Source organism: Somniosus microcephalus, chromosome 21, assembly GCF_052327205.1.
Source record: "Somniosus microcephalus isolate GS21.2 chromosome 21, FLI_Smic_1.0, whole genome shotgun sequence".
In the NCBI taxonomy this organism is placed as follows: Eukaryota; Metazoa; Chordata; class Chondrichthyes; order Squaliformes; family Somniosidae; genus Somniosus; species Somniosus microcephalus.
This window is the reverse complement of record NC_141007.1, coordinates 2,757,541-2,778,074: the sequence shown is the minus strand read 5'-3', so window position 1 is coordinate 2,778,074 and position 20,534 is coordinate 2,757,541. Positions and strand designations below refer to the sequence as shown.

General features: G+C 44.9%; 1 protein-coding gene across 1 annotated transcript in view; it reads left to right on the top strand.

Annotated features, from left to right (window-relative positions):
• Positions 1-20,534, top strand: part of acsf2 (acyl-CoA synthetase family member 2) — a 325,180-nt gene that overhangs the window by 29,342 nt on the left and 275,304 nt on the right. The window contains exon 2 of the mRNA XM_085963196.1: positions 16,796-16,991. Within this exon, the coding sequence (XP_085819322.1) occupies positions 16,796-16,991 (196 nt within the window). The remainder of the gene's footprint in view (positions 1-16,795; positions 16,992-20,534) is intronic.

The window sequence follows — 20,534 nt, the reverse complement described above, 5'->3', positions numbered from 1 at the left end:
CTACATAGTATGTCAGGTCGCTGTTAGGAATGGGAGTCTCTGTTAGGTCTGCCCGAGGCTTGGTCACTAATTGGGTGACTGTTTCGCAGCAATGTGGGATTCCATCTTCTGTGGGTAACATTGTGGCAGGATTGAGAACTGAACATCTCTGAATTACGAGGTTGGGGTTAGATAGTAATTCAACCTCATATTTACTGCTGCAGGCTGACGTCAGATGTTGGGTTGCACATTTCGTCAATAGTACTTCAACTGAATGTGGCACAAACAAAACAGTTCGATGATTAAGCGTAATACTCTGAGCTTGTTTTGCAGCATAATAAGCGGCTGCCAAAATTGGCAAGCATCCAGGCAGACTACGTGCTACGGGGTCTAACTGAGTACTAAAATAGGCTAAAGGTCTCTGTTTATCTCCGTGGGTTTGAGTCAAAACAGACTGGGCGAATCCTGCTTTATTATGCACAAAAAGATTGAACTGTTTCTGATAATCTGGTAGCCCTAATGCTGGAGCTGACAACAAGGCTTGTTTTACATTTTTTTAAAAGCGTCCTTTGCCTTTTGATTCCAAATGAGAGGATCTTCCTGTAGTGGCATAGAGATATCTAGCAATGGTCTGACTAGATCCGAATACCCCATAATCCATTGTCGACAGTATCCCGTTATGCCAAGAAAATGTTTCAGTTGTTGTTTAGTGACAGGCAATGATGCTTCGTAAATTGCTTTTACTCTGTTCTGTGTCAAACAGCGACTATCTCCACGGAGTTCATGTCCCAAATACTGCACTTTCTCTGATACAAACTGCATCTTGGACCGTGATATTTTATGTCCCTTTGCGGCCAAGGCATGCAGCATAATAAGCGAGTCGGTTTGACATGACTGTTTATCAGGCGAGGCTATTAGTAAATCATCGACATATTGGATTAATGTGGACCCTCCCGTAAAGATAACGTCCTCTAGATCATGCCTGAGACTTTGAGAAAAGATTGTGGGACTTTCTGTATAGCCTTGCGGTAGCCTTGTCCAAGTATACTGTGTTCCCTTGAACGTAAAAGCAAACAGGAACTGCGAATCTTGGTGGATAAGAATGCTGAGCATAAATCAATAACAGTGTAGTATTTTGATCCAGAAGGAATACTAGTTAGAATTGTGGCAGGATTTGGCACAACTGGATAAACTGGGAGTACTGATTCATTAACTGCTCTTAAATCCTGCACTAGTCTCCATTTCCCACTTTCTTTCTTTTCGACAGGAAGAATCGGTGTGTTGCATGGACTCTGTGTCGGGACGATTATTCCCTGTTGCAACAAAGAGTTAATGACAGGCTGAATTCCTTGCTCAGCTGCCGCTGACGGTGGGTACTGGGAACGCCGAGGCAGTTGAATGGATGGTTTTAGTGTAACTTTATATGGTTTAGCAGTTAACATCTTGCCGACCTCATTTGGATGGTTAGACCAGACTTGCGGCGAAACCTGATCAAGCAATTGTTGTGTTTCCCTTGGGATACTTAGAGGTGGGTTTTCTTGTGTAACTTCATATAAAGGACACATAATGCATCTTTCGGTAGGGATGTATACTTGCAGTCCCTTTTTTTGAACAAACTATTGTTGCTTGCATTTTGCACAGTAAATCTCTTCCCAATAGGTTCATAGGGGTATCTTCTGATAAGAGGAAGGCATGTTGACCAGAAAAACTGTCTGTCTGTACTTCTAGTGGCTCTGACCACGTCATTTTTTGTAGGGCACCGGAGAGTCCCACGCACGTGACCTCAGCGTCAGTGCACGGGGTTCCTCTTGCGTGTTGCTTTGTTAGCAGCGAGGTTGTGGCTCCGGTGTCAACTAAGAATGGGACTTTTCTACCTTCTACTTTTATGGATAAAACTGGCTCTTCCCTAGAATTTACTGAAACTGAAGGCAACTGTGTCGGGTGGGTAACGGTTGGGACTTTGTCTCTGCGTCATGCATAGTTTTGGCCTGGGGGTCCGAATTGTTCTCCAATAATTTGACCTCCCCAAGGATTCCCTGTTGTAAAATTTGGTTGCGGATGAGTGTAAACCTGGGCTTGGGTATTTATATTATTAGGTGCGCTTCCCCAGCCTTGGTTTGACTGTTTTGGAAGCAGGCAGTCAGACTTCCAGTGTCCGATCTGACCGCAGTTATAACACGCAGAGTTTGTGACTCTTCCATTCCACTGTCCTCTGCCAAAGCCTCTCCTATTACTTCCTCCAAATCCTCCCCTGTTACCCCCTCTGCCCCGTCCGCCTTGCTGACCTTGATAACAGATAGTGGTTTTGGCAGTCGGGGTTTCCACAGCCGATTGTTCCATAAAGAGAGAAGCCTTATTCTTTTGGTCTCTATTCCTCTCCTGGATTCCTTTCAGAATTTGTGTTAATTCGGGGGTTGTTTTATGTCTCCAGTCTAAGCAGACTAGAGTCAATGGTTCCCTAAATTCTGATCTGAGACCGTTTACAAGGGCGTTAATCAGGGGAATTTGATAATTTTCCTTAGCCATCCCGGAATGTTGTCCCATGATTAATTCTATTCTTTCAATATAATCCTCAACATCCTCGTCCTTTTTTTTTCGATTATTTTTGACCAATTAATTCTTTTTGGGAATTTAATATGCATTGTTCTATATAACTCAGTCCAGAACTGCTCGCTTGGTAGTGTTTCTGGATTCCAATTGTTGTTGGTTTTATGATCATTAAAATTTTTAAATCCTTCTTCGCCTTCGGTTAACAAGCGATACTTTGAATCTTTCAGCCAAGCTCTAAACAACTGGTCAGCATCCACAATGGTGGGTTGATGGCAAATAACGATGCTCTTATGTTCGTTAATTGTCTGTGCTTCCTTTTTCCAATCTGAAAAGGCTGACCAATTTACTGCTTTTTTTCCTTTTCTCTGCGGGTCTCTAGTTATGAGGCAATTCTCTAGGCATGTTATTCTGTCTAAATTAAAAGTTCCATCTATAGGAAATGGGTATTTGTCATTCTTGGTCCATTTAGACCATTTAGGTAAATCAATTGTGGATGATCGGCCACAATTTTGAAAAATATGGAAAGCTGGGGTTCCCCTTTCGGGGACCTTGCTTTCTGCAGCTCCCATCCTAGTTAGTTCTTAATTTCCACTAGCTGCACTTGTTCTGGGTCGCAAGTTTTACCCTCAACCCTCTTACGACCCCTACAGGCTGACCAAAGTACTGAGAGCGATGAACAATAACATACAATAATAACAATCAAGAAAATACTAAGGAATAACTTGAAGGTCCAAACAGGTACACAAAAGAACTCAGACATAAAATAACATAAGTACAGTTATGCAGGCTTTCTACAAAAGCTAAATTACAATCCGACAGTTTTCTCGATCTGCGTGGTACGCTCTACAGATCGAGGCCTTATTTTACAAGCTTTTAACAACTAATGACTGAGTATCACGATCCTAAGTGCCTTTATGCCTCTCTGCCCACTTCAGGGTCCTGACCTTCGCGTGGGGGATTTCCCCTCTTAACAACCGGTCTAAGGCTGCGCGTTTGAGACAGGCACTTCCTTGTCCTAGTCGATCAAGTCAGTCACTAACAGTTTTCCTTTAAATCTTTACAAATTTTACATATGCATATAAGCGTTATTTTACAAAACAGTTGTGTTTTATTTCTGAATCCTTATTCTATACTTATCCTTATTCTAACTACCAATCTATCCTTCGGGATTACTAGGTAGTCCCTTCACAGATTTACGTCACTGTGCACTCTCTGCCTATCCTTCGAGCTAGTCTCTTCACAGGTCTTCTGGTACCCTTTCTGTGTCTATCCTTCAGGCTAATCCCTTCACAGTACACTCACATATATTCCGGAACTCAACCTGGTCGCGACCTTTCTGCTGTCTCCCTTTGTCCGACAGTTTTGAAACCTGAACCGACAGTATCCTCCTCCTTTTAATGTCAAGACAAAAGAAGCAAAAGGTTACACAAGTTAACTCAAGTTCCAAACACACATGAGTCTTAACAGATCGCAGTGCTCCCGTCGGAAGTAACAGACTACACCAACTATGTATCTAAAGAGAAATCCTTTTCTGTGAGAAAACCTCACTTATGGCCATTCAGGATTTGTCGTTAGCAAAGTATGGTGTCCTCGTCCGTGACTTACCGAAAGGCAGCAAGCGATCTCGGTGGAACCTCCAAGAAACTGTCGAAGTTTCGACTGTTCAATAAGACTCTGTGAAACAAAGTGATCGTCAAAGGCAGACTTTATTTAACTTCTTGCTAGCAAGGGGAGCTTCACGTAGGCAATGGCTATCGTGAGTTCTCCGAATACATGGACAAAAACACCTCTTTTTATACACAAAGATCAAAACCTTTTATCACATGGTATAGTATTGAGAGACACAATTAATAACATTAAAAAGAGATGAGTAAGGAATGTTTAAGGTCAACAAGAAGATGACTAAAGGGTCAGCAGAGCCTCGGTGTCTTAAGATAAGGTTAGCCAATAGATAATCAAAAGTCATGATGCAGGAATACCTTTAGATAAAGTTAATTAATTTTATACAATGGAGACGGTTTGTCTCTCACTTTGGTTCTGGACATTCATATGAATGTTTACAGTACATGTCCTTCGGTTATCATTAATTTGTTCTGCTAAGCTTATCTTGTTTATGGAACTGTCTAGCCTGCAAGCTACAAAGGAGTCACATCCTCTTCCTTAAACCGCTTCCTAATATGGGCCTGCCTGTTTCCCCTTATTTTGTACTGTGTGAAGCCATTTTGGCCTGCTGAACGTTCCAGACTCCATTTTAATATAACAGAGTATGTGTGCTTATTTTATACTAATATGTGTGGATATATATATCTATGCTAATGCACTTCTACCCTCCCGAGATTTACCTTTGGTCCGCTGCCTGCGAGGCAAATAGTCTGACATTCACCTGTTATAATGGGGCCGAGCTACCTGTGGAGAGGGTCACAGGCTCACCCAGATAATGAGGCTCAGTTTTGGGCTGGCCCCGGGCCTCCCGGTTGGGGCGCTCGCCCTGAGAACAGGCCTAGAGCAATTTTCACCCCACCATTTGAAAATTGGACAGGTGACAACAGTGGGTGAGCCTGGGATTGGACTATGTCCTCCTCCTCGCCCTGGGAGGATCTGCAAACATTCAGCTGCTTTTGCCGCAGTCTACATTGTATGAGCTCAAAGTTCAGTCCAAGGTTATTTTTTACAGGGATGTGTTGGGGAATTACATTACCACATGCAGGCTTCCAAATCGAGAAGGATACTATTCAGAGGCAAGTTGGTCGATTTGAGTTACGGATGAGAGAGTTGGGGGTTGGTGCTCTGGGAGAGCTAGTGATTGGTGCCATTGGTGGGCGTGATGGAGGATAGCGAGGGAAGAGCAAAAGAAGGTTGCGGGATCATTTGGGAGGGATTCAAGCTTGGGATGATGACAGGAGAGAAGGAAGCTGGGGAATAATGACAGCTAGGAAGAATGATTGAGGGAACCAAGGCGCTGGAAAAGGGGAAGAGAAAGGTGGTATGACCAGCTGAGTGATGGAGGAGAGTGGGACTCCGAAATAGCTGTAAAAGTTAGTGGGAGCCCCTGGCAGGAGGCAGTACGGGAGTGATGCCAATTAAAGTACAGCAGGGAGCTGCCACCAGCAGTGATGGTCTGGAAGCTGGCAGAGGAATGAAGCCTGGTTCAGGAAATGGAAGAGGAGCAGGGGTTGATGTTAGAGCTGAAGGAGGATTGCGGGATGATCCGGTAACTGTCCCAAGAGCCAATAAATTAGCCAGAAGCCAGCAGAGGTTGGTTCCAGAGGCCGGTGGGGAAGCGGAATATGATCCACAAAGAGAATTTTGAGGCTGTGGCATACACTCCCGGAGTGAGTAATTGAAGCATGTCACATTTAAGAATTAGGTTGAAGGAAAGGGGGATGAAGAGATAAGAACATAAGAAGTAAGAGCAGGAGTAGGCCATACGGCCCCTCGGGCCTTCTCCGCCATTCAATAGGATCATGGCTGATCCGAATCTAGACTCGCGTCCACTTCCCTGCCCGCTCCCCGTAACCCCTAATTCCCTTATCTGCTAGGAAACTGTCTATTTCTTTTTAAAATTTATTTAATGTCGCAGCTTCCATAGCTCTCTGAGGTAGCAAATTCCATAGATTTACTACCCTCTGAGTGAAGAAGTTTCTCCTCATCTCAGTTTTGAAACGGCAGCCCCTTATTCTAAGATTATGCCCCCTAGTTCTAGTCTCACCCATCAGTGGAAACATCCTCACTGCATCCACCCGATCAAGCCCCCTCACAATCTTATGTTTCGATAAGATCGCCTCTCATTCTTCTGAATTCCAATGAGTAGAGGCCCAACCTACTCAACCTTTCCTCATAAGTCAACCCCCTCATCTCCAGAATCAACCGAGTTAACATTCTCTGAACTGCCTCGAGAGCAAGTATATCTTTTCTTAAATATGGAAACCAAAACTGTATGCAGTATTCCAGGTGTGGCCTCACCAGTACCCTGTATAACTGCAGCAAGACGTCCCTACTTTTATACTCCATCCTCCTTGCAATAAAAGCCAAGTGACCTTCCTGATCACCTGCTGTACCTGCATACTAACTTTGTGTTTCATGCACCAGGACCCCCAGATCCCTTTGTATTGTAGCACTTTGTAGTTTCTTTCCATTTAGATAATAACTTGCTCTTTGATTTTTTCTGCCAAAGTGCATAACCTCCCACTTTCCAACATTATATTCCATCTGCCAAATTTCTGCCCATTCACTTAGCCTGTCTATGTCCTTTTGCAGGATTTTTATGTCCTCCTCACTCACTGCTTTCCCTACCATCTTTGTATCGTCGGCAAACTTGGATACGTTGCACTTGGTCCCCTCCTCCAAATCGTTAATATAGATTGTAAAGAGTTGGGGTCCTAGCACTGACCCCTGCGGAACACCACTAGTTACTGATTGCCAACCCAAGAATGAACCATTTATCCCAACTCTCTGTTTTCTGTTAAATAGCCAATCTTCCACCCATGCCAGTATATTACCCCCAATCCTGTGATTTTTTATCTTGTGCAGTAATCTTTTGTGTGGCACCTTGTCAAATGCCTTTTGGAAGTCCAAATACACTACATCCACTGGTTCCCCTTTATCCACCCTGTTTGTTACGTCCTCAAAGAATTCGAGCAAATTTGTCAAACATGACTTCCCCTTCATAAAATCATGCTGACTGTCCAATTAAATTATGCTTATCCAAATGTCCTGTTACTGCTTCCTTAATAATGGACTCCAACATTTTACCAACCACAGATGTTAGGCTAACTGATCTATAGTTTCCAGCCTTTTGTCTACCTCCCTTTTTAAATAAGGGTGTTACATTAGCAGTTTTCCAATCTGCTGGGACCTTTCCTGAATCCAGGGAGTTTTGGAAAATTACCACCAATGCATCCGCAATCCCTACCGCTACTTCTCTCAAGACCCTAGGATGTAAGCCATCAGGTCCAGGGGATTTATCCGCCTTAAGTCCCATTATCTTACCAAGTACCATCTCCTTAGTGATTTTAATCGTGTTTAGCTCCTCCCCCCATAGCCCCCTGTTTGTCCAGTGTTGGGATATTTTTAGTGTCCTCCACTGTAAAGACTGATACAAAATATTTGTTCAGCGTATTTGCCATCTCCATGTTCCCTACTACTAATTTCCCAGTCTCGTCCTCTAAGGGACCAACATTCACTTTAGCCACCCTTTTTCTTTTTATATAACTGTAGAAACTCTTGCTATCTTTTTATATTTTTTGCTAGTTTACTTTCATAATCTATCTTCCCTTTCTTAATTAATCTTTTATATGGGAACAGAGTGGGTACCCTGATATTAATTGGACAGAAGAGGTAGGTAAAGGGGATAAGGGAATGGAGTTCCTATAGGACTCCTTTCTAACCCAATATGTAAAAAGCCCAACAAGGGAGGATTTGCTATTGGATCTAGTAATGGCGAATGAACCAGAGCAGATAAGAGAAGTAAAAGTAGGGGAACATCTACGCAATAGTGACCATAATATAATACGCTTGAAGATAATAATTGAGAAGGACATAAGTATGACAAAGTCCAGGGTAATAAATTGAAGAAAAGCTGATTTTGAGGGGCTGAGCATAGAATTTGGGGACAATAAAATGGACATCAATATTGGCGAACAGCAATTTAAACATTTAAAATGGTGTTCAACAGAGTCCAGGAAAAAAACATTCTGCTTTTTAAAAAAAAAACCCAAAATAAGCACTAATGGGACACCATGGGTGAATAAAGACGTAAGGGAAGAGGCATACATTAAGTACATAGACAGCAGGGGACAGCATGATAAGGGAGAATATGAAGAGATTAGGAGAGAAGTAAAAAAAAACAATTAAGGCAAAGAGGAACTATGAAATTAAATTATCAAGGAACATAAAACAAAATAGTAAAATATTTTATAGGCACATAAACTAAAAAAAGGAAGTTTGGGATGGGAATAGGGCCACTAAGGGATGGACAGGATAATACCACAGGCAGTGATAGGGAGATGGCAAAAATATTAAATAATTACTTTGCTTCAGTATTTACCAGGGAGATAGAACAGGTGGACATGAGATTAGTAATGAAATAAATGCATTTAAAATAGAGGAGATATATTAAATAAACTAATCAAACTCAGAGGAAAAAAACCCTCATCTGGATGGATTGCATCCACGCATTTTAGAAGAATCTAGAAGAGATAGCGGAGGCATTACTACACGCATTTAATAATTTATTAGAAAAGGGTGTAGTGCCAGAGGACTGGCGGATAGCTGACGTAATACTTGTATTTAAGAAAGGAGATAGAACATGTCCAGGGAATTATAGACCAGTCAGCTTAACATCGGTGGTAGGAAAAATAATGGAATCCCTACTAAAGGAGAAAATAGAAGAACATCTAGAAACTAAAAATATAATTATGAATAGCCAGCATGGATTTCAAAAGGGAAAGTCTTGCTTGACCAACCTCATTGAATTTTTTGAAGAGGTAACAGAGAGAGTAGACAAGGATAATGCAGTAGATGTAATTTATCTAGAATTTCAAAAGGCCTTCGATAAGGTACCCCATAATAGACTGATGAACAAGGTCAGCGAATGTGTAGTCGGGACAAGTAGCAGAATGGATAGCTGGCTGGCTTCAAGACAGAAAGCAGAGAGTGGGAGTAAAGGGTAGCTATTCACAGAAGGTGGGTAGTGGTGTTCCACAAGGATCAGTGCTGGGACCACTATTGTTCACAATTTATATTAAAGATTTAGACTTTGGAATCAAAAACATAATTTCTAAATTTGCGGATGACACCAAATTGGGGGGATAGTCAATACTGAGGAGGACTGCAACAAATTACAGGAGGACATTAATAAACTTACAGAATGGGCATCTAATTGGCAAATGAATTTCAACACAGGTAAATGTGAGGTATTACATTTTAGTAGGAAGAATAGGGATATCACATCACTGAGAGGGTGAGAGTCTAGGTGGGGTATGTTGAGTCTGTGTGTTCCAGATATATTTATTTTAAATAACTGGACACAGACAACAGGAAAAACTTAAACAGGTCTTTACTACTTGAAGGTCAGGGCTGAACTGCTTTACAAATTACTACACAGAGCTTATATACTGGTATGGTCACCACCGGTACTACAATATACAGTAGCAAGAGAAAGTAGTCCATCTTCTTAAGGTAGTTCTCTTAAGGTGGTACAGGTTACATACACCACAATTCCTCCCTTTTTAGCTTAACAGTGTACACCCCAATTTAAACATAACATGGATAACATATATACAACTTTCATGCAACTGTTCAAAGATTCAGTCTCTGAGGAGGCCTCCTGATCCGAGTTGGATAACGCCTTTCAGGGGTCTCTGATTCTGGTTGCTGGGGTGACTCCTCTAATTGATCTCTTATGGATTGAACATCCTCATGTACGTTCGCGTTTGAGGTAGATGCTACAGGTTCAATAATTTCTTCCACTGGTGTCTCTGCCGTAGCCATGGGTTCGACCCTTGTTTTCGATTCTACAAGTTGGTCAGCATGACGTCGTATTACGTTTTCATCAATCTCTACCGTGTACATCAGGGGTCCTTGTCTGGCACGAATTGTTCCAGATTGCCATTTCTCATTCTTATAGTCCCGGGCTAACACTGGTTGTCCTATTTCGAAACTCCGAGTGGTCTTGTTATTTACATGCTGGAACTGTTTGTTTTCGACTTCCCTACGCACATTTGGTTTTAACAAATCCAACCTGGACCGCAACCTCCTGTTATAAAACATCATGGCAGGACTTTGATTTGTCACTGCATGTGTGGCGTTTCGATATGCCATTAGGAAATTGTCCACCTTGTGTTGTAGTGGAATATGGTCTTCGCTCATGGCCTTTATCGCCTTTTTGAACGTTTGTACAAATCTCTCGGCCAACCCATTTGTAGCCGGATGATATGGGGCAGATGTATAGTGTTTCACCCCATTCTTCTTCATGAATTTCTGGAATTCTTCTGACACGAACTGCGGTCCGTTGTCTGAACATATCTGTTCTGGCAACCCATTTCTTGCAAATATGGTTCTTAGAACTGCGATCGTCTTTTTAGAGGTAGTGGTCACCATCTTAATCACTTCTGGCCATTTAGAATGTGCGTCTACCGCTATCAAAAACATGGAATCCATGAATGGACCTGCAAAGTCGATATGTACATGCTGCCATGGGGTTGAAGGCCATTCCCATGGATGCAGCGGTGCAATTGGAGGTGCATTTTGAATTTTTTGGCACCCTGAGCAGCTTTTAGTCAGATCCTCCATTTGTTTGTCGATACCTGGCCACCACACATAAGCCCTAGCAAGGCGTTTCATCTTGACTCCCCCCAGATGACCTTCATGCAGTTCCTTTAGAACTCTCTCCCTTAATTTAGGAGGAATAATCACCCTTGTTCCATACATCAATGTTCCTTGACAAACGGACAGCTGTTCTCGTCTGGCTGAGAATGCCGGTAACAGTGGTTCGCCATGTGCTGGCCATCCCTTCACTGTCAATTCGTAGACCCGAGACAGTGTCGGGTCGTTCCTGGTCTCCCTCTCAATACTCGCATTGGTGACTGGCAAACATTCGATGATGGTCGAGTGAAATAACTCAACAGGGTCAACTGTCGGTGCCTCTTCCGCTGTAGGTAGTGGCAGGCGCGACAGCCCATCAGCATTACCATGTTGCTTTGTACCTTTGAATTCGATCTCATTTTGATGTGCCCCTAGGAAAAGGGACCATCTCTGGAGCCTCTGCGCTGTCATCACCGAAACACCCTTCTTAGGGTTAAAAATGGAAACCAACGGCTGGTGGTCTGTCAGCAGCGTAAACTTTTGCCCTTGCAGGTAATGATTAAATTTTTTTACTCCCCACACGAGGCTGAGAGCCTCCCTATCTATCTGAGCATAGTTGCGCTCAGTGGAGGTCAATGATCTGGATGCGAACGCGACTGGTCTTTCCAAGCCATTTGGCAACTTGTGTGATAGCACTGCCCCAATACCATATGGAGAAGCATCACAAGCTAAACGAATAGGCAGCATTGGGTTAAAGTGAGCCAACACTTCCTTAGAGGTGATCAATGCCTTGCTTTTGTGAAAAGCCCGCTTACAGTCCTCGCTCCACTTCCATGGCACTCCCTTTTGTAAAAGAGCGTTCAGCGGGTGTAGCACCGTGGATAAATTTGGCAGAAACTTATGGTAATAGTTAATCAACCCTAGGAACGACCTCAACTGGGATACATTTTCCGGAGCGGGAGCCTTCACAACAGCTTCGATCTTGTCAGGTGACTTGTGAAGCCCCTCCTGGTCAATGACGTGACCACAGTACGAGATTCGCTTCTGAAAGAACTCACATTTCTGGCGATTAACTCGAAGTCCATACTCTTTCAATCTGGTGAGCACCTGTTCCAAATTAGCAAGGTGTTCCTCATCATCATCTCCTGTAATAAGAATGTCGTCCAGATAGCATTGTGTGCCAGGAATTCCCTGTAATACCTGCTCCATGGCCCTTTGCCAAATCGCTGGAGCCGATGCCACTCCAAAAACCAGTCTATTATACCGATATAAGCCCTTATGCGTGTTGATCGTGAGATACTGGCGTGACGCTTCATCAACTTCCATCTGTAAGTACGCCCGCGCCAGGTCTATCTTGGTGAAGTGTTTCCCGCCAGACAACGAAGCGAAGATATCCTCAATCCGCGGAAGCGGATATTGCACTCTGTGAAGAACCGGATTAACAGTGATCTTGAAATCGCCACAGATGCGAACCTTCCCCGGTTCCCCCGGCTTGTTGCTCAATGAATGCTTCATGACGGGAACAATGAGCGTGGCCCATTCGCTCCAGTCCACCTTTGACAGTATTCCTGAACGTTCTAGCCCTTCCAGCTCAGCTTCCACAGCAGGTCGTATTGCATAAGGTACCGGTCTGGCATTGAAAAATTTCGGGTTTGCATGTTCTTCAACCTTGATGTTTGCCGTAATTCCTTTCAGTGTTCCCAGTCCCTGTTGGAACACCTCCTTAGCATCGTCCAATATTCTGGACAGTCGTTTAGGTTTGACATCGTCCTTTTTACCGGAATCTACAGCTAGTGCTTTTAAGGAATGCCAGTCCATATTTATTCTCCTGATCCATTCCCGTCCTAGTAGTGGTGGACCTCCCTCAGGTAACACATACAAGTCCACTCCTTTGCTTTCTTTACCCTTGTGGACCACCTTTACTTTTATCTTTCCGATGGGGTACACTCTTTGCCCCGTGTATGTTTTTAATACAATCTCCGTATCCCTTAGGGGAATGTGTGAGAATAACCTTTTGTAATCTTGCTTATTCATGACCGTCAATGCCGATCCCGTGTCCAATTCCATCTTCACTTGGACTCCTGCTATCTGGAGTGTAACCCAAATAGTTTGGTGGTCTGCTGTGTTACCCACATTATGTATTCTTAGACAACCCAGTTCCTTACTGCTGGAGTCTGAATCCGTCTTCTGTTCATCCGAACTGTTCTCTGTCACCTTGTGTACTTTTTTGTACTTTTTCTGTGGTGACTTTTTGTTGCTGGTCTTCTTTCCTGACCGGCATACTTTCGCTATGTGACCGAGTCTGCCACATTTTCTGCATTCTTGATCTTTGAACCAGCACTGGTTCTGATCGTGCGTTGTCCTTCCGCAACGATAGCACTTTACTGCACCCAATGCCATTTGATTGGTGCTGAGTTCCGATGGCCTTAGCTGCATTTCCGCGGTGCCTCGTGCTGCCGCCTCATGCGATGCTGCAATGGTGACAGCTTTATCTAGCGTAAGGTCCTTTTCCTCTAGCAGTCGCTTCTGAGTTCCTTCTTTTAATAGTCCACACACGAACTTATCTCTCAGAGCATCTGCTAGTCCTGTACCAAACTGACAGTACTTTGATAGCTTGCGCAGTTCAATTAAGAATTCAGCGTTGCTTTCCTCTTTCAGCTGCGTTCTTCTGTAAAATTTAAATCGTTCCGCTATCAGCAGCGGCGTGGGGTTTAAATGCTCTTGCAGGAGAGTAACAATATTCGCGAAAGTCTTATCCGCCGGTTTATCTGGTGTTGCGGTGCCTTAATAACCCGTACGTCTTCGCACCCATCAAGTTTAATAGGGTTAGTGCTTTCTTTTCAGCCGGTATCTCATTTGCTGTACAATAAACTTCAATACGCTCCACATAAGTGGCCCAATCTTCGACATCGCTATCAAAAGCAGTGATGTTACCGTTTTTAGGCATCCTTGTAAGTTTCTTTAAGTATTTTATTTATTTTTATTTTTTTTCAAAATGGCGGCTTCCCGCGCTTGGCGGCTTTTCCCGCGCTTGTCTTCTTCCTGCGCCGACTAAAATGGCGGCTTCCCGCGCTTGGCTTCTTCCCCCGCTGGCTACAATGGCGATTACCGCGCTGTTGCCGTTCTCGCCTCCCAGCGGTCCTTAATTTCCCCCGACGCTGCTGCTTTTACTCCCCGCTGTCCTCGTGGGTATTAGCGCTTCCTTTCTTGCTGCGCGTCTATTCCGATTGCAGCCCGGCCCTTTACACCGGCTGCAGTCGAGTTCTCCGCCCTTTTTCCTCCGGTCTCGCCCCCTTCTTCACTGACAACGCGGCCGACTTTCTGCCCGTGTCGCTAGATCGGCTTACCCACCGCCGTGGAAGAAGGATGATCACTGCCTGTCGCTGATGGTGGACTTCGTGGTCAGCAATTCCAACCCGGGTTCTCGATGCCTCCCGTGCGAATGCGGTGCTCAGCAGGATGATGAGGGCGGATGCCTCTTCTCGACGCCCGTTCTGAGGACGAAGCTGCCTTGGATGCAATTGCCGCTGGGTAAGATCGACTCATCGCCACTGTTGAGCCTGTGTGTTCCAGGTATATTTATTTTAAATAACTGGACGCAGACAACAGGAAAAACTTAAACAGGTCTTTACTACTTGAAGGTCAGGGCTGAACTGCTTTACAAATTACTACACAGAGCTTATATACCGGTGTGGTCACCACTGGTACTACAATATACAGTAGCAAGAGAAAGTAGTCCATCTTCTTAAGGTAGTTCTCTTAAGGTGGTACAGGTTACATACACCACAGGGTAGAGGAGCAAAGGGATCTCGGAGTACAAATACACAAATCACTAAAAGTTGGGACACAGGTTAACGAGGCCATAAAAAAAACAAGCCAAGCACTCAGGTTTATTTCTAGAGGGATAGAATTGAAAAGTAGGGAAGTTATGCTGAACCTGTATCGAACCTTGGTTAGACCACACTTGGAGTACTGCGTACAGTTCTGGTCGCCATATTATAAAAAGGATATCGAGGCACTGGAGAGGGTGCAGAGAAGATTTACAAGGATGATACCAGAAATGCGAGGGTGTACATATCAGGAAAGGATGAACAGGCTGGGTCTCTTTTCACTTGGGGGGAAAAAAGAAGGCTGAGGGGTGACCTAATATAGAGGTCTATAAAATTAAGAGAGGTTTTGATAGAGTAGATACAGAGAGCGTTTCCACTTGTGGGGAAGAGTAAAACTAGAGGCCATCAATATAAGATAGTCACCAAGAAATCAAATTGGGAATTCAGGTGAAACTTGCTGTGTAATTAGCATGGAATACTTTGCCACTGGGAGATGATGATCCAGGACCTAGAAGGAGGAAATCAGATTATCTAGTCATTTATCTCATTGCTGTTTGTGGGATCTTGCTGTGTGCAAATTGGCTGCAGTGAATACATTTCTAAAAGTATTTCATGGGCTGTTAAGCATTTTGGGACGTCCTGCGGTCATGAAAGGCAGTATATAGAAATACAAGTGGCCTGTCACTTTAATTCTCCGCTCCACTCCCACTCAGACCTCACCGTCCTCGGCCTCTTGCATTGTTCCACGGAAGCTCAGCGTAAACTCGAGGAACAGCACCTCATCTTCGGATTAGGCACTCTACAGCCCTCTGGACTCAACATAGAGTTCAACAATTTCAGATCATAACCTCGGCCCTGGTCACATATTTTCTTCTTTATCCACACTTTTATCTGGCCTTTTTTCTTCCCTCCCACAGGGCAGCTGTCCTTCATTCTGCCAGCGCAATTCACACTCCATCTAGAGCCATCCTTTGTTCCTTAACCTGTCCCATTACCACCTCCTCTCGCCTTGAATATCGCTCAATGTCTCTCGATGTCTCTTTATCTCTCCTGCTTTCTATCCTATCACTGACCTTCCCTTTTGTTCTTTCATCCCCTCCCCCTTTTCCCAGACCCTAAACCTGCTTTCCACTTCCTGCTTTTTTTTTCTAGTTTTGACGAAGGGTCATCGACCTGAAACGTTTACTCTGTTTCTCTCTCCACGATGCTGTCCTGGCCTGCTGAGTTTTTCCAGCGTTTTTCTGTTATTTCGGATTTCCAGCATCCACAGTATTTTGCTATAGAAATACAAGTCTTTCTTTCCTTTCTTGCGGCTGCAGCCACCCTGACTTGGGGCCCTGTAGATGGTGGAGATGCATTGAGGGGCCAGGATGTGAGCAGAGCACTCAACTTCTGCCTAGTGGTTGGAGCCACAGTGTTGATGAGGCTAAGTTTCTGGTCCACAACCACAAGCATCTTCCTGTATGTTGGGTAGGACTAGAGGTCTCTCACTGTGACCCCTGTTGACCTTTGCTTTGCTGGATAGCTCCCAGCGTGTTTGAAGTTTCGGGCCCCATTGCTTTGAGTTGAGCTGCTGCACAATGTACAAGGTCTCTTCCCCTCCCCACCCCCCTGGTTAGTGAGGGAGCCCTTTATCTGGCAAATATCTGTGCAAATGAGACAAGTGTTGTTTTCAAAAATGTATATCAAAGACTACTTTGGTGGTGAAATGTATAGAAACATTGCTTGTCGACTTTCTACTCGCTTTAAGCAGCAGGTACAGCAGAAACCAGATAGAGCAGAAGAAATTGCATTTTATAACGCCTTTCACGACCTCAGGACGTCCCAAAGCATTTTACAGCCAATTTTGAAGTGGAGTCACTGTTGTAATGTGGGAAACGCGGCAGCCAATTTGCGCACAGCAAGCTCCCACAAACAGCAATGTGACAAATGACCAGATAATCTGTGTTAATGATGTTGGATGAGGGACAAATATTGCTCAGGACACAGGGGAGAACTCCCCTGCTCTTTTTTGAATGGTGCCACTGGATCTTTTACGTCCACCTGAGAGGTAAACGGGGCCTTGGTTAACGGCATTGTAACCTAATTGGGTGCTGTGCATTAATATCTCCATTTCCTTTTTTTTTTGTTAGCACACACCATTATTCAGATATCCCAATGAAGCCAACCCTCACCACCAGCTACATCCATGGTGTTGCGAACATGCCACTCGTCTCCAAAACCGTTGGTCAGTGTCTTGACGAGATAGTCAATAAGTACCCTGATAAAGAAGCACTGGTGTTTCTGCGGGATGGAATCAGGAAAACGTTTGGACAGTTAAAACAGGAGGTGAGTGCATGCTTCTAATTGATGGTTTTTCTCCATTTTTCTCCCCTCCTTGTGTTTAACCCTATTTGGTTTGAACCTCCTTCCTGTCTACATCTTGCTGTTGCAGTACTGGACGGAGAGTAGGGGTTAAATGTAGTTACTCAGACTGGTGGGACGTGGTGTTCTATGGGGATTGGTGCTGCTCTTCACTCTTTACATAAACTATTTGGACTCCAGAATTGGAAGTATATGGACCAAATTTGGGGTATAGTTAACACTGGGGAAGACTGACAAAATAGAAGACATTAATAAACTTGCAGAATGGGTGTGTAATTGGAAAATGGATTTCAATATAGGTGAGTGTGAGGTGGTGAATTTTGGCAAGAAGAATAAGAAGGCCACATACTCCTTGGAAATTAAGAGTCTAAATGTGGTCGAGGAGCAGAGGGATCTAGGAGTACAGATACACAAATCACTCAAAATGCAGGTTCATAAAGGGTTCATTTCTAGAGGGATAGAATTGAAAAGCAGAGAAGTTACGTTAATCTTGGGTAGACCACACTTGGAGCACTGTGCACAGTTCCGATTGCCGTGTACCTTGGCTAGACCACACTTGGAGCACTGTGCACAGTTCCGATCGCCATGTACCTTGGCTAGACCACACTTGGAGCACTGTGCACAGTTCCGATCGCCGTGTACCTTGGCTAGACCACACTTGGAGCACTGTGTACAGTTCCGATCGCCGTGTACCTTGGCTAGACCACACTTGGAGCACTGTGCACAGTTCCAATCGCCGTGTACCTTGGCTAGACCACACTTGGAGCACTGTGCACAGTTCCGATCGCCGTGTACCTTGGCTAGACCACACTTGGAGCACTGTGCACAGTTCCGGTCTCCATGTACCTTTGTTAGACCACACTTGGAGCACTGTGCACAGTTCCGATCGCCGTGTACCTTTGTTAGACCACACTTGGAGCACTGTGCACAGTTCCGGTCTCCATGTACCTTGGCTAGACCACACTTGGAGCACTGTGCACAGTTCCGGTCTCCATGTACCTTTGTTAGACCACACTTGGAGCACTGTGCACAGTTCCGATTGCCGTGTACCTTGGCTAGACCACACTTGGAGCACTGTGCACAGTTCCGATCGCCATGTACCTTGGCTAGACCACACTTGGAGCACTGTGCACAGTTCCGATCGCCGTGTACCTTGGCTAGACCACACTTGGAGCACTGTGTACAGTTCCGATCGCCGTGTACCTTGGCTAGACCACACTTGGAGCACTGTGCACAGTTCCAATCGCCGTGTACCTTGGCTAGACCACACTTGGAGCACTGTGCACAGTTCCGATCGCCGTGTACCTTTGTTAGACCACACTTGGAGCACTGTGCACAGTTCCGGTCTCCATGTACCTTGGCTAGACCACACTTGGAGCACTGTGCACAGTTCCGGTCTCCATGTACCTTTGTTAGACCACACTTGGAGCACTGTGCACAGTTCCGATCTCCATGTACCTTGGCTAGACCACACTTGGAGCACTGTGCACAGTTCCGATCGCCGTGTACCTTGGCTAGACCACACTTGGAGCACTGTGCACAGTTCCGATCGCAGTGTACCTTGGCTAGACCACACTTGGAGCCTCTAAAGCATCCCCGATTTTAATTGCTCCATCATTGGTGGTCGTGCCTTCAGCTGCCAAGGCCCTAAGCTCTGGAATTGCCTCCCTAAACCTCACCGCCTCTCGCCTTCTTAAAGACGCTCCTTAAAATCTCTTTGACCAAGCTTTTGGTCACCTGCCCTAATACCTCCTTATGTGGCTTGGTGTCCGATTTTGTTGACGTGCCTTGGGATGTTTTACTGCCTTTAAAGGCGCTGTGTAAATACAAGATCTTGTTGTTATTATGGCTATATTTTAGTATTTGAATTTTTGTGTTTTGTATTTCTATTTGTTTGAAAATAGAAATATTTGCTTTAGTTTCTAGACTTCTGCTCTGCTTAAATTCAGTAAGCAAATTATGACAAGTAGGGTCTGTTATTTCCTTGGGTATGCCCCCGTGTGAGGACAGGATAGGCGGAGCTTTTGGATCTGGACTTGTGCGAACTGACCGTGGAACTTATGTGTGAAGACCATTGTATAGAAACCCAAAAATATAACCCCCTCTGAGGCAGTAATAATGTTCCCTTAAAGTGAACAGAACTTTTTTCGAGAAGGTGGTGGTGAGCCGCCGCCTTGAACCGCTGCAGTCCGTGTGGTGAAGGTGCTCCCACAGTGCTGTTAGGGAGGGAGTTCCAGGATTTTGACCCAGCGACGATGGAGGAATGTTGATGTATGTCCCAAGTTGGGATGCTGTGCAACTTGGAGGGGAACTTGAGATTTCCATGCACCTTCAGCCCTTGTCTTTCTCGGTGCTGGAGGTCGCGGGTTTGGGAGGTGCTGTTGAAGAAGCCTTGGCGAGTTTCTGCGGTGCAGGGTGTAGTCAGTACACACTGCAGCCACGGTACGCCGGTAGTGAAGGGAATGGATGTTTGGTTGGGGTGCCGATCAAGCAGACTGCTTTTTCCTGGATGGTGTTGAACTTCTAGTGTTGTTGGAGCTGCACTCATCCAGGTAAGTGAAGAGTATTTCATCACACTCCTGACTTGTGCCTTGTAGATGGTGGAAAGGCTTTGGGAGTTGGGAGTGAGGCACTCGCCATGGAATACCCAGCCTCTGACCTGCTCTTGTAGCCACAGTATTTATGTGACTGGTCCAGTTGAGTTTCTGGTCAATGGTGACCCCAGGATATTGATGGAGGGGGATTCAGCGATGGTAATGCTGTTGAATGACATGGGGCAGTGGTTAGACTCTCGCTTGTTGGAGATAGTCATTGCCCGGCACTTGTGTGGCGCAAATGTTACCTGTCACTCATCAGCCCAAGCCCGAATGTCGTCCAGGTCTTGCTGCATGCGGGCATGGACTGCTTCATTATCTGAGGAGTTGCGAATGGCACTGGACACTGCAGTCATCAGCGAACATCCCCACTCCTGACCTGATGGAGAGAAGGTCATTGATGAAGCAGCTGAAGATGGTTGGGCCTAGGACACCGCCCTGAGGAACTCCTGCAACGATGTCCTGGGGCTGAGATAATTGGCCTCCAACAACCACCTTCCTTTGTGCTAGGTATGACTCCAGCCAGTGGAGAGTTCCCCCCCGATTCTCATTGACTTCAGTATTACTAGGGCTCCTTGATGCCACACTCGGTCAAATGCTGCCTTGATGTCAAGGGCAGTCACTTTCACCTCACCTCTGGAATTCAGCTCCTTTGTCCATGTTTGGACCAAGGCTGTTAATGAGGGCCGGAGCTGAGTGATCCTGATGCAACCTAAACTGGACATCAGTGAGCAGGTTATTGGTGAGTAAATGCTGCTTGATAGCACTGTCGATGACGCCTTCCATCACTTTGATGATTGAGAGTAGACTGATGGGGCGGTAATTGGCTGGTATGGATTTTACATAGAAATTACAGCACAGCAATAAGCAGTTCGACCCAACTGATCTATGCTGGTGTTTATGTTCCATACAA